Source organism: Meleagris gallopavo, chromosome 2 (assembly GCF_905368555.1).
Source record: "Meleagris gallopavo chromosome 2, MGAL_WU_HG_1.1, whole genome shotgun sequence".
In the NCBI taxonomy this organism is placed as follows: Eukaryota; Metazoa; Chordata; class Aves; order Galliformes; family Phasianidae; genus Meleagris; species Meleagris gallopavo.
The window spans coordinates 80,521,369-80,535,450 of NC_139405.1; the positions used below are offsets into that span (position 1 = coordinate 80,521,369).

Consider the following 14,082-nt stretch of genomic DNA (forward strand, 5'->3'; position numbering starts at 1 on the left):
CCAGAAACACTTGTAATGAAACTTTTGAAATGCTACATTTTCTGGAGAAGTCCCATCTGCAGAAAGATATTTATGCCTTTAAACATTAGCTACATTCAAGGTGCTTCATGTAATTAAAAAATAAAAATATAGTATCTTACAGCAGTGTATCTTGAGAAAGGAAGTATATTTACAGGATTAAATTCACGAAGACAGCTCTTTTAAAGGAAGCACTAAATCCTAACACAGACCTAGCCATACACTGCAAAATAGTTTGCAGCATGAGTATTTAAGCCTAGACATTAATCTTTTTTTCACAAAGCATCAAACATTCTCAATATACTCAGGTGAGTATACTCACACTTAGGTGGTAGGCATACAGTCATAAACTCCTCTCAGAAGTTAGACACAATCTGTTCAGAAAGCCTAGTCACATGTTTTGAGGGGAATTTTTCTCCTACCTAGTCAGCAACCTCTATGATAAAGGAATTCTCATGCTTTACCAGGCACATTACAGGCTCTGTCACTTAAAATCAAAGTTTCTCATAACCAAAGCTTATTTTCACTATTATGTCTGGGAGCTTCAGCTTCCTGAACTTGGGACTGCCTATCTCACCTAGCTCTGTATTTTGTCCTCCAGTTTTCTGAAGAGTTGCTACACAGCCAAATGAACTAGAAGCCTGGAAGGCTGTACTCATTTCAAAAATATCAATGAGTGCTAATTGCTTGCAGAACAAACTTTTGCAAAGTTTCTTCCCCTTAATGGGTTTTGTGGTTTGAAGGATTTCATTCCAACAAGGGACACTAATCATATTTTTTTTCTATATGCAATGATACTCAATTTCAAGCATCAGAGATTAAAAATATAAAAATAAAAGACATCTCTATAGAGCCTAACATTTAACTAACAGTAACACCCAATTAGCTCTGAACAAAGTCAGGTGATAGAACAGCCCTGTCATTTGAATGTGCTAAGTTGTGGTATATATTAACCCTGGAGGAGTGTCTTGCTAGTACCACTGTACAGCACCCTGACTAGATCTCACACCTATGCTAGTTGTAATACCTATGACATAACCATACCTTTTTAGATAAATGCCAGAGCATAAACACTTTATAGACATCTCAGCTCTGAATATGAAGTAATCAATTCAGATATGACTGTAATCATCACATAAAATATACTCACGCAGCTTGGCTCACCATCTATGAGAGTGATGGAAAATAATAGAATAAAATAAAAGCACATTCCTGAATTAAAAAGGATTGAATTCCCTCAGAAGAAATCATTTTCACGGCATATGCATACATGCTGACTAAAAATACATCTATGCTACATAGCAATAGGAATGGAATCTCATAAAATAATATTTGAAGCAATATTTTTCTTAGAGTTAAAGCCTTCTATTGCAGCAATGATTACATTACATAAATTTTAGTCCTTAAAGATGTTCATTCTTATATTTAAATGAATATTTATTTATTCTTTGAGAATTTATAAATTCTAAATAGATTTAAACCGAATAACAGTATTTACATCTATGCATTTATATGGGACTTTTTATACACATATTCATTAGCCTATCTAACAGATTAGGACTTAAAAGATCAGGTCCACAGTTTTCCTTCCAGAAATGAGAGCGTGTGGAAATTTGTTTCAGCCACAGATTCTAAGTGTTACAAGTTTGTCTCAAATAAAAATTGCTCCAACTTGTTAAGCCACTAGGACTCAAAAAACGCCCTGGGTTTGGTTTAGGTACATTTGTTGCTTCCCTATTTTAACTTAAACTTCTGCAGTTGAGTAAACTTTTCAGCCTAAGTAGAATAAACGTGATTTTTATCCAGCTAAAGAAGTACACATTATAGAGTATTAGGTTGTCTTTTGTCTTATGCTAAAACAAATCAAAATGAAGACGACTGTCAATACAACTTTTTTGTGTCTTATCTCAAACCAAGTCCAAATCCTTAAAATATTTCAGCTGTCTACTATAAAGAAAACCTAAGATCTTCAACAGCCTGTAATCTTTCTTTCCTTCCCACTTTGGTAGAGACATTTTCACATTCCTGCTTTTCTCTAAAACACACTCTATTAAAAAAAAAAAATTAAAAATCCTTTTGAAACTGTTTTTCCCTTGTACATCTTTTTTACATAACTATACATAACAAAACACTGGCTTTTTCTGCAGTGTAGGACTCTGATTAAACAAGAAACAGATGGAAAAACTATTTGAAAGACAATCATTAGCTTGGTAAGCGAATCACAGTGAAGTTCCTTTTGGAGAATACAATTGGGCCATACTGAAAACAATTTATACCAGCTGACAAGTTATAACAATTTGCACCTTCTAACAAACCAATCCATTAGGACAGCAAAAACGTATACAAGAAAACACAACTATTTGTTAGAAAATAGGTTGCAGTTTGATGAAAAAAAGTAAGTTTCAGTAAATTTTGCTTTTTCTTCACTGAAATTTGTCCTGTTCCCATGAAAGAAGCTTCTTTTTTAACTTCTGAACAATCAGAATCCATTTGGAATGAATGACACTTACTGGGTTCATAGTAATCCACTACACTCACAGAAGCATCTTGAATATTTGCCACTTTGAAGTCTCTCACAGTCGGAATATCCATACAAAACTGTGTTGCATTTAGCTAGAAAAACAGAAGAAAAACATCCTGAGAATGTTGTGATGGTGATTCATGGAGAAAATAAGGACTTCTAGCTCACTGGAAGTCCACTTTATTTATAAAGGCTTGGAGTCAAGATGTATGTAAAACTGCTTATTTAACTTGTTATTTTGGCCAAAATATAGACCTGTTAAAAAGTTTGCTTTTATGATTTTGCAAGAGGTGCAGTCTAGAAACTCCTTACAAATGGAGTTGTATCTATCCCATGAATCTCCTTTTAAAAATTGGAAGAATTCATTCAATGTGAACAGCTGCTGTTGAAAAATACAGTCATATGGTCTTTCTGAATTTAAGTCAAGTCAAGCTTAGGATCATTCTGAAAGCACTCCTCTGTTATTTGCAACTTACAGTGTCTAAGTATAGGTTGACTTTTCCATTTTCCTTTTCCATCTTCTTAACTGTATTGTCTAATGGAATGAAATCTGGTGACACAGAGAAACCACTGAGTAAGCCAACCTCCATGAGGACCATACCACTACTGGGAGATGCATCGGACCCCAAGTACCTTTACAAAATACAAACAAAAAAACTTTTAGTTGAAATTTAACAGTAAATTCTCTAAATAAACACTTTAATCATTTTATCTCAAGTACAGAAGAAATAATACTCAAGAATACTAAGAAACACATGGAACAAAATGCCAAAAGGAAAATTTCTAACAGTTAAGAGATTATCATTTTTTTTTTCTATGTTTCTGCCCAGTTTCAACTATGTATGAAAAATAAGTGACAGAGCTACAGTAAATAAATCATGAGAGACTACGCTGCCACCACTAGGATCTTTTCACTGGCATCTTAAAGTGTAGGTTTATCACAAATATGAAGGAAATATTGCAATTAAATACATGTATCAAAGGAGGTAATTAAGAAACCACTTAGGAACTCTTGAACTGAAACAACATTCATGCTTCCACTTATAGATGCATTGTCTTGCTTTTATTCATTTTTGAAGGTTGAAATAAAAGATTTTCTATGGGTCCTTGATATAGATTGGTGGTTCCATTAACAAAACCATAATCACATTATTTCTCAAAGATTCAGATTTAAAAATGCAAATCCATGTAATTTAATATGTTGAGTTCCTTCATTTTTCCTAAGCAATGCTTCTTATTATATTTTCTTCCAGCCTGAACTTAAAAGCATTGCTCTAGTGAGCAAGCCTTGTTTATATACCATGATGCACAGCAGGACTATCAAAATTTATTTACGGTGCCCTGTGTAACAAGTGACACTAAAGTGACCTGCAAAAGATTGTATTTTTTTAAATTAAGTAGGTGGTAGAAGAATTCCGCCTCCTCCCTTGGCATGTACATGACTTTTGCTATACTAGAATAAAAGCATCTCCAATCCTCATTTTCAAGGCTTGACATTAGTTGAAAGTAATTGAAGAAAACTTTTTCTTTGTAGATTTGGATGGTTTAAAAAAAGGGAAGACTTGCATTCAAAGTAATGCTGTTAAGCCTGGCAGCATGGCTGATTGAACACAGATATGACTGTGAAAGAAATAAAGTACAACTGCTGACTTCAGTTGGCTCATGAGATTAGAAACAAACGAAACCATCTGTTGGATGATGGGTTGCACCAAAGTAGCTGCTATTGAAAACAAATAACTGAATTGGAGCTGCATGTAATTATTTCTGCTTAATTACCAATGAGAGGAGACAAAAATACCCAGCCTGTTAAGGTATCTTGGAGTGCCACCAAAATACTAAGTAAATAACCAGCATGTTATTGCCAAGTAAGATACAACCTAGAAGTTATGAAGCCCTGTAGGTCTAGCTCTCTAAAAAATACAAGAGAAACAGCTTTGAGGGTGGCTACAAGTATTATTAAAGAAAAAGAAGAAAATACCATGAAAAGAGAAGAATGACCAGTGAAAGAAATTAAAACTACTTGAAACTTGTAACTCAGAAGAACTGAGATTATTTTGTGTCGAAAGGTGAAAAGAGGAGAAAAGAACACCAATTAGTGTAGTAGAAAGCAGAAAGAATAGAGTGAGTAGAACCATCAATGATCAGTATTGCATGTCTGAAAATAGTGTGCAGATAAGACCAACTGGAGAAGAAAACAGCAACCCTGCATATGTGCCTCCCAGACAGAGAGCAAGTTCCTCTAACCACAGATGAGACATCATCTGATCCAGTGTCAGAATTGACACTCAATTGAGATGACCATAGCCAATCTCTATAAAGCTGATTTAGATGAGGTAGAATAGTCTGCAGGTTGAAGTGAAAAAAAAAACACAGCCAAGCTACAACCTCCATTACCTGACTCTGCATACCCACAGATAGGTCAATCAGTTGAGATTTCAGCAATGTTTGTATTTACCTGCTTTGGTTTTCTACCAAAAAGCCATGTCATGTTGTAAAGGCAGTAAATGGACCAGCTGTAAACTAATTCAGGAATTAATATAAGTAATATGTATACTCTGTGCAGTGTGTAAGCTTGGGAGGGAAGATGACAACAAGAGAACCATTGACAAGCAACCAGAGATCAAGTCTCAACTTAAATAATAAAAACAGAAAATATACTGTCCTACTTTCCATGACAGAGCTCATGGGTCTTAACATTTCAAGTATTTTCTTGAAGTAGTTTTACATCAGTAGATATTCCCATGTCCTTTGAATACTTTGCAATTAAGACATCAGCCTTGAGCCTTCCCGGAGAGATGAATCCCTTCCCGTCTATATTCCTGAGTCAAATCACTGAGCTAGAAATTCAGGATGCTCAGCCAAAGTTTATCCCAGAGCCATTATGTAAGCCCTTAACATGTCAGGAGTTGGTGCTTGACTTTAAAAAGTTGTTGACACTTCACAGAAAACTTTAAATGAGAAAAAGATCACTGTTTCAAGAGTTCTTGTGTATTCTAGTGTCCCTGCTCACTATCTGCATCACTGAATTGGTTACCGGAAACACATGAAAACAGGATCTGGCTTTGTGCCTGCTGGATATCTCCATACTGACATCATATTCACTATAGCTGATAATTTGTATGATGGTGTCACCTAGAGGCCTCATCTTCAGTCACAGCTAGCCTGCGCAGACTACGAAAATATTCTAGTCATAATGAGTTCACAGTTTAAATAAATAATAAAAAGAGGATATAAAGGAAAGAAATAGTACTTCGCTAATACCACATCACAAGGCACTCATTATAATATCCCAAGAAGTAAACAGGATTTCATGTAGTACTGATAAAGAGCAGATGAGATGAGATCCTTTAATACAAAGAGAGCACTTATGTCAAAATGCTAGTAGATAATAAGTGAAAGAAGACAAAAAATCTAAACCCATATATAAAGCAAGACACCGAAGGTTTCTTGTGAAATACTCAGTGCTCTTTAACAGGACATAAGACAGGACTACTAAGGAAACTGCATAAGAACATTTTCATATGTTTGGTTTAGATACATGTGTAGACAATTTCAAAGCAAACAGAGATGAGACAACAAAGCAGTTAAAGAAATAACCTGTTTAATGACCTAGAAATTTGCAATATGACTACCTGTTCTCAGCTCTATCACTTGCTACCAATGTAACATCTAGCGACAGTTTTGTCTTGAGATGATACTTCAGTTCTCTGCTCAGTTCTCACTAGATGCTTACTAAGCAAGAAACAATCACAGATGTGATTTGATGATATATGATGAATCACCTCTACCTCCCTCCCTTATTTAGGAGAAAAATAAAATTAGCTTGAATACAAAACTCATAACCTGTTTCAACTCTAGAATGTTGCCTACATTATATTACTAGAATCACAAAAATATGGTACATGGGTAAATGAAAGACCACAAAAATACTTACAAAGAGAAAAAAATCCAGTTGAACTTATTACATAAAGTTTATCAACAGAGAAGAGTAAAGAATGAGTACTTCAGAGACTTTTCTCCTTTTACAAAAAGGAGGTATCTACTTGTATATCAAAAGCAAAGCATTCTGTTCACAAAAGATGAAAGTTAAAGTACAGTTCTCATAGTCTGGTACTAGAATGTGGAAGATATAGGTTCAGTGTTCAAGTCTATCTGTGGTTTTCCATATACCTAAGATGTACTTGCACCAAAGAAGCTTTCAAGTCTTTACTTGTATTTCACACAAACTCCTCCATATAACTCTGACATTTAGGGAAGCATGATGCTTGTGCATGCCACTAAAAAAGCATGTAAGATCAGACCACAAATTATTCTGCACAAGGGAGCTATTCAGACCCATCAAACTCTCACTGTATTTACTGATTTAGGAATTGTTTCTTAGTTTAACTTTATCATTTCAGTGAAGTAATTCTTTTGCTCTCTCCTTAACTGCATGTTTATTTCCCATACACTAGTACGTTCATACAAACAAAAGGAAAATTCACCTCATTTTAAGTAACATGACATGCTCCAACAGAATTACCTACCTTGTGCACACATTCAAGGTCAAATGGTTCATATCATCTTTATCATCCTTTACATCAACATTCAAGTCAAAAGCTTTTTGTTTTTGGACAGATCTGAGACTTCGATCAGTGTGTTTTGTGTTGTAAATAACATTGAGCTGCAGATTGCAAATAGAGACATTAGAAGACACACATAAAGTAAATCTACATTTTTAGAACAGTAACAGTAGAACTCCAGAGGCATGATCACATGAGACAGGATAGGTGACCTTGTACTGGACATTTGTAAATGTGACATTCCTAGGAAGTTTCTGAAAGATGTTTTCTGAACATTTTTTAATGCAGCCCATCCTATTCAATTATAAGGCAAACACAAGGAAACTCTAGGTAACTTCCTTCCTCGCTGCTCCCTGCTGGTTTATAATGTTTGCTTTTACTTCCTGACAGTATGAAATGGGATGAATGAAGGCAAGCTTCAGAGACTGACACTCACTGGGCTAAAAAGGCTGGAAATGAACAAGCAAAGGACAATACACAGCACGTGCATAGAATTTGTCTTCAGTCTTCATTTCACAGCATTCATGCACTCAGAGCAGATGAGGAACAGCGTATTACTCCACTCTCAAAACACTTCTATCTTTATGCACTAAGTAGTTTCATCTCTGCAAAGACAAAACTACAGTCCTCAATCTGCCTTAAGGACAGAGTTCTCACCCTTTCTACTCAGCAGCTGCTAAACTCTGATAAGTGAGCCAAGTAAGAATGACAGGATATCCAACAGAGGACAGTAACCATTAATAAAAAGTAGGCTTATCTATTAAGCACAATTTAAAGAAATTCCAATTCTTTTAGTGTAGATAAGTGTAAGATGCTTGAAACAATACTAGAAGACTTGTAAAATCAAAAGCCCTTAAAGGAGGTATGAATAACTGGGGAATAGCTGATTATCTCAACATTCTATAAAATTAACAGTGCCAACAGCCAAAGCAGAAACATGAAGTTGAAACTGAGGAACCAACAGAACACTTTCCATGTTATCAGCTATGATAGAATGTCACACATTAAAAAAAAAAAAAAAAAAGGACAAAGAATACTTAACATTTATTTGACAGAATTGATAGAATTGCAATTTTCAACAACAACTGTTCACAGTTTTCACATACAAATTAATAATCACCATCTATACCCCCAGTCATCAAGATAAAACAGATGGCAGGGCATGGGGAAACTTGTGTTTTTTTTTTGTACAAAAATAATGAGAGTGACTCAAATAATTCCCCTTGCAAGACCCTGTTATGGACTTTGCTCAGATAAAGAAAAGGGAATGAAGAGGGCTTCTGGAAAATTATAGTCCCTTTAGAACAGTTTCTGGCAACAAAAAACCGTCAGTCCAAATTTAAAGGTATGATGAGGGTTGTCCAAGTTACAGGACAACAAGTCAGTGCAAATTGATGAGTTTTTAATTTCACATTTTTGCTTTTGTTGCTACATCTCTCTTTAATATGAAAATTATGCTCTGTCTTTCAATCTGCACGTATATAATTCCTGTCACTCTGCCCAGCATTTCTCAATTTATCGTGCTGTGTGAGCATAGAGACAACACTGCACGAGCACTCAGAAACAGAGGTGCAACAATAAAGATTTAGCTACACAACCATTCTGCAAAGAAGGCAGTACTAAGGATAAAACCAGCCTAGAAACTTGCCAGTTAACAGCATGCAGAAAATTTGGTAAGACAAGCTGGCAGCGCCAGTATGATCTGTCATTACAGAAACAAAGCTGTTTTAACTTTTGCCATGAAAAGTTAATGAACTGGAATTTACTGCCAAAGCAGGATGTCTGCAACAACATATTGAACAGGTCAGTCAGCTTGCTTTTTCATGGAGTAAGTTACTGCTGTAACATTTCAACTTTCTTTTCCTGACTTCTCATGACAATGAGGAGAAAACGTTTTTCACAACAGAGCTTAATTAAAGCCTTCTTCTTTATATGCTGTTAGTTTGGGAATAGAAGGCTCTTATCCAGCAACCAGCATTATGTTAACAAAACAAGCAACAGCATTTCATCTTAATCCTTTTTAAAAAGGGCTGACAAAGTTAAAGGCAGAACTGATCAACTCATATACTGCAACCAGTTCTGGTGAGAGGCACAAGAAACAAATTTTAAAAGCTAATCTGCTTGAAAAAGGAGCTTGTAATAGTGAGTGATCCAACAAAAAGCGCTAGATTTAAAAAAAAAATCTGAATTGTTCATATTACCTTAATGAATGTCTCTTTCCCTTTCCTTTTTGTTCTTCAACTAGCAGCATCAACGTACTTTACTGAGAGCATGAATTCAGTGAAATTGTCTCCAATTATTTTACTATCCCTTTTTGACTGAATAGTTCATTGCATATCTTTTTTGGTACTCTCAAACTGAATTACTCTTAATCCTTTGCCTAAGACTAGTAAAAATATGGTGCATGGAAGAAACAGTCAGTGCTTCTCACTAATGAGTAGCAGGTGATTCTCAGTTTTCTTATTCCCTTCCTCTACCAGAAATATAACTTATGTCCTCCTCTGCCATATGATAACTGCTGGTTTAGCCTCCATACACGTAACTCCAGTTTCTTTCTAAAAGAGTACAAGAAAGAGAAGAAAGGAGAACAATGCTTGCTAATAGTTCCTGCCACAGAGTAAAGGTAAGGTCCTCTCCAGAGTGTTTTCTGTATTCAACCAGGAGATAAGGAGATCTTGCTCATTTTGCCCATATCTATCTTCCTTAAGCCTGCCAGCTCTGTCATTGTTGCTAGTCCTGAATTTCAGTGGCATTCCAGAAGGCATGGGACATGCCATGTTTTTGAGGCATCTGCCAAGCTCGGTTCACAGAGGTTCGCAGTAGTGAAGACTTCAAGACTTTCAGCAGACCTCTTAGTGAACATCACTTTGTTGACTCCTTTCTCTATGGGGACACCTTTGCATATACTCTAGGCCTACAATCATCTCCCCTGCAGAGTAGGTGTCTTAGGACATCTATATTTAGACAAAAAGAAAGGATGTGCCAGGAGACTTTTTTGACAGCAGGATCACAAAACTACAAGTGTCTGCTTTTGCAGTTACACTGTTGCAGCTCAGAAAGCAAATGGTACCCTGGACTCCATCAGAAGAGGGGTGGCCAGCAGGGATAGGGAGGTGATTGTACCTCTCTACTCCGCTCTTGTGAGGCCCCATCTGAAGTACTGTGTCCAGGTCTGGGGCCCCAACATAAGAAAGACAGATGTTGTTGGAGATGGTCCAGAGAAGGACCACGAAGATGATCAGGGGACTGGAGCACCTTCCCTACAAAGACAGGCTGAGGGAGCTGGGCTTGTTCAGCCTGGAGAAAAGAAGGCTGTGGGGTGACCTCATTGCAGCCTTTCAGTACTTAAAGGGAGCCTACAAACAGGAGGGGAGTCAACTCTTTGAAAGGGTTGATAACTGCAGGACAAGAGGAGATGGTTTTAAGTTGAGGGAGGGAAGATTTAGGTTGGATGTTGGGGGGAAGTTCTTTACTATGAGAGTGGTGAGGTGCTGGAACAGGCTGCCCGAAGAGGTTGTGGATGCCCCATCCATGGAGCTGTTCAAGTCCAGGTTGGATGGGGTCCTGGGCAACGTGGTCTGCTATTAAATGTGGAGGTTGGTGGCCCTGCATGTGGCAGGGGGGTTGGAGCTTCGTGATCCTTGTTGTCCCTTCCAATCCTGGCCATTCTGTTATTCTATGATGTTCAGAAGGTCTATTTTTATAGGATTCTGCAGGGTCAAGAGTGAAGGCACTGCTGACCCATACACACAGGCAGTGAGGTTTCACCAAAAAGCACTTTTTTTTTTCCCCCTAAGAATCCATTTTATTGGGAAAGCAGCCTTTTCCATTAATGGACTGAATCTTGTCTTTTGTGATATTTAAATGAATTACTGTTTTGACATGCTACATTTGGCCAGAAAATCAAATCCCATAACACTGAATCTCACCACTGTAGTTTGGCAGAACAGAGACAATGAAACCCAGCTGAAGAAATGTGATCCCAATGTCATATGCTATCTGATTTATTAAATGAGACCCAGATCTAGCTTGTGTCTGGGAAAAAAGAGAAATCTAATTCAAATGGCATTAATGCACTTTGTTCTAGAATACCAGACCTGCCAAAGGAAGCAGAAGGAAAGAACTGGTTCTAGCTAAGAAAAGTTATTAAGGAGAAATTAATCCAGCATGCTAAGTATATTTTGAATTTCAGACTCAAAGCTCCAAGGAAAAAAGGCAACAGCACAGTGGCCTCAATGAAGTAGGTAACCTGGTGCTGATTCCTGAATACCAGGCATTTGGGAACATGTTGGCTCATACAACAAATCAGAAGCTTAAACCATACTACAATACTTCCTTAGGAGCCTTCTAAGCACAGGGTTAACTATGAGTTACCCTGATAACTCTGCTGTAAACATCATTTGCACTTCTGGGAATTAATGAAACATGAGTACTGATTTCTAGCACTGCGGGCTTTGCAGAATGGTGCTGGATGAACAGTATTTGCAGCACGAGATGCTGTTCATCACTGAGAGGCAGTCATTAAGATTTCTTTAAGAAGGTATTTTATCCAAAAGCATATTTAACAATATGTTAAATATTGTCAGCATGCTTTTGGTAGATTGGAATGAGCTAAAGATGGAAACCGATCAAAACTTTGAGACTCTTAAAGGTGGCTTACATTTGGTTTTCCCAAGTATGAACATCAAGAGTCCAGTAAGAACTCTGCCCACTTTTGTGATAGGCTCCGCAACTGTGAATTAATCTATATACTTTTATAGAATGATTCTTTCCTGCTTAACACAGACTAATATTTCTGTATTATTCATAGTTTATCAAAGGACTTCTCTTTCGCCCATGTGGACCACCACAGATCAGGCAGTGGGAAAAGGAGATCCAGTAGTGGTCATATAAAGTCAGATCCAATACTGTCTTCTTTTCATACACTATTTCTCATTAGGATAGGTGTTTAATCAATGGATATACAGATGGTATATAGTCAATAGATACAGATGGTATATATATATATATATATATATATATATATATATACACATATACACCATATATACCAAATATATTAAACCATGCTACAATACTTCCTGAAGGATAGTATTCCTGGATATATATATATCCAGGAGCTTGGCTAATATAATTTATATTGGAGGAAATGAGAGAAAGTCACTCACCCCGTCCTGGGCTTGTGAGATGAACTCCTGATGGAGCAGATCTCCAGAGAGATCCTCCCCCACTGGCAGTCAGGTCTTAAATGGGTCTAGGAGAGGTGAAGCCAGGCTCCACCCCTTCCTCCAGCACAGGTGAATTGCCTTCACCTGGGCTCCCGTGGCTGACTCATTGCTCGCCTCAGGGGATCAATCAAAGGTTCAGGCCGTAATTCAGCAGCCCCATACAGATTGGGAAAATTTTGAAGGCATAATTTCATTGGAATTTAATTTTTAATAAGTAGAAAGAGCAAGGAGCTGAAATGCATAAAAAGACTGCTTACAGTTCGCTAATTTAAAGTACAATATGTGCTGACCCCAGCTTACTTTTTAAAATATAAACATATTTGAAGTTAAACCACTGAAACAGCCTCCTGCAGAATTGGCAGAAAGAGGATCATTAGACTTTCCTTCCACTCTTTGTCACATCCTCAGTCTGGTTGATACTAAGCAAATAATGTTGGAAGTATGCAAGACCGTTTGATTCTGTCTTTTATGCTATTTTAGAACAGCATAAAAATTGCTGGAAAACCTGACCATAATACTTTTTAATTTTTTTTCTTTTATTTTTCTTTGCATTAGCTTTTCTGCTATTATTATATTACACTTCAATAAAAAAAAGAAAACACCAATGCTCTAGTAGCTACTAATGTACTCATGCTGTCTACAGATCTGTGCCTTCCATGGTTTATCATAGATGCCTGATGAGCTATCTATGCCTGGTCCACATACTTTTTTAACTGTGACCTTTGGGACTGCCAGTGTACCATTGCAGCTCTTTGTCTTGCAAACTGACACTGCAATTCTGCAGAAGGATGGGGTCACTTTGATATGATTCTGATCCATGAAGTGCACCAAAACTGTCAGTCCTCCAAAATTAAAGGGCCCTCCAACATACACAATCACATTAATATGCATGTCCACACAACTTATGTTCACAGCATTTTTCAAGCAGTAAAGTATCTTGGCATTGGTTTAAAATATTTCAGAAAGTTGTTCTTATTGACATGTTTTATAAAGCTTCCAATACACCTTCTTTTTAGCGAGCATATCCTTAGAAAACATAACCACGTTGCATACCTGAAAGACAGCAAATCCTCTTCCCTCTGCTGAAACTGTAACTGTCATCGGTTGCACCGGGGGAATCTGGAAGAAGAACAGATGGCCAAAACAGTATTTTCAGATCACTTTCAGGAACCAGGCTTTAGAAAAGTATTTCTCACTTTCTACAGTACCTCCTTGGTTTGAAGCAGAAAACGGTTTTGAGTGTCAATTGAAAATATTTCTGGGTTTTCCAAAGAAGTTGCAGTAACTGTTACATCCATTTCTGTTTTGTGTGCACTGGTAAGAGCTGCAAATAGGCTCAAGGCTTGCAGAGCCACAACAGTATCCTGTTGAAAGAAATAAATGTTTCTGTGTTAAACAGAAGAACTCTGCATAATGAACTACTTTATAGACAACGCCTGTGAGAGTTCACAGTCTCTGTACTGCCCCTTTTGTTGATTACACTATGGTCTTCATACACCTGCATCCACATGTCCATTGGGATTCCACTGGTGTGAAGGATTCCAGAGCAGAAGAGACACAAAACACAGAGGAACCATTTAGAAACCATGACATGATGGAAAGTCGGGTGAAAGAAGTTTTGTGCAAGCTATGTGGAGGACTTGACACACTGGTATTTACAACAGTCAAAATGACAAACAATGCAGACAGTGAGAAGAAAACTGATGAAGAAAGTAATTATTCTGCTATTTTGTAGATTTTTATAGTGACTAAG

At 37.0% G+C, this 14,082-nt stretch overlaps 1 protein-coding gene across 1 annotated transcript in view; it reads right to left on the reverse strand.

Annotated features, from left to right (window-relative positions):
• The window catches only part of CD109 (CD109 molecule), an 84,626-nt gene that overhangs the window by 7,427 nt on the left and 63,117 nt on the right, over window positions 1-14,082 (reverse strand). The window contains exons 28-32 of the mRNA XM_010707730.4: window positions 13,538-13,693; window positions 13,383-13,448; window positions 7,066-7,202; window positions 3,016-3,172; window positions 2,529-2,631 (exon numbers count right to left, since the gene is read on the reverse strand). Coding sequence (XP_010706032.1) covers window positions 2,529-2,631; window positions 3,016-3,172; window positions 7,066-7,202; window positions 13,383-13,448; window positions 13,538-13,693 — 619 coding nt within the window. The remainder of the gene's footprint in view (window positions 1-2,528; window positions 2,632-3,015; window positions 3,173-7,065; window positions 7,203-13,382; window positions 13,449-13,537; window positions 13,694-14,082) is intronic.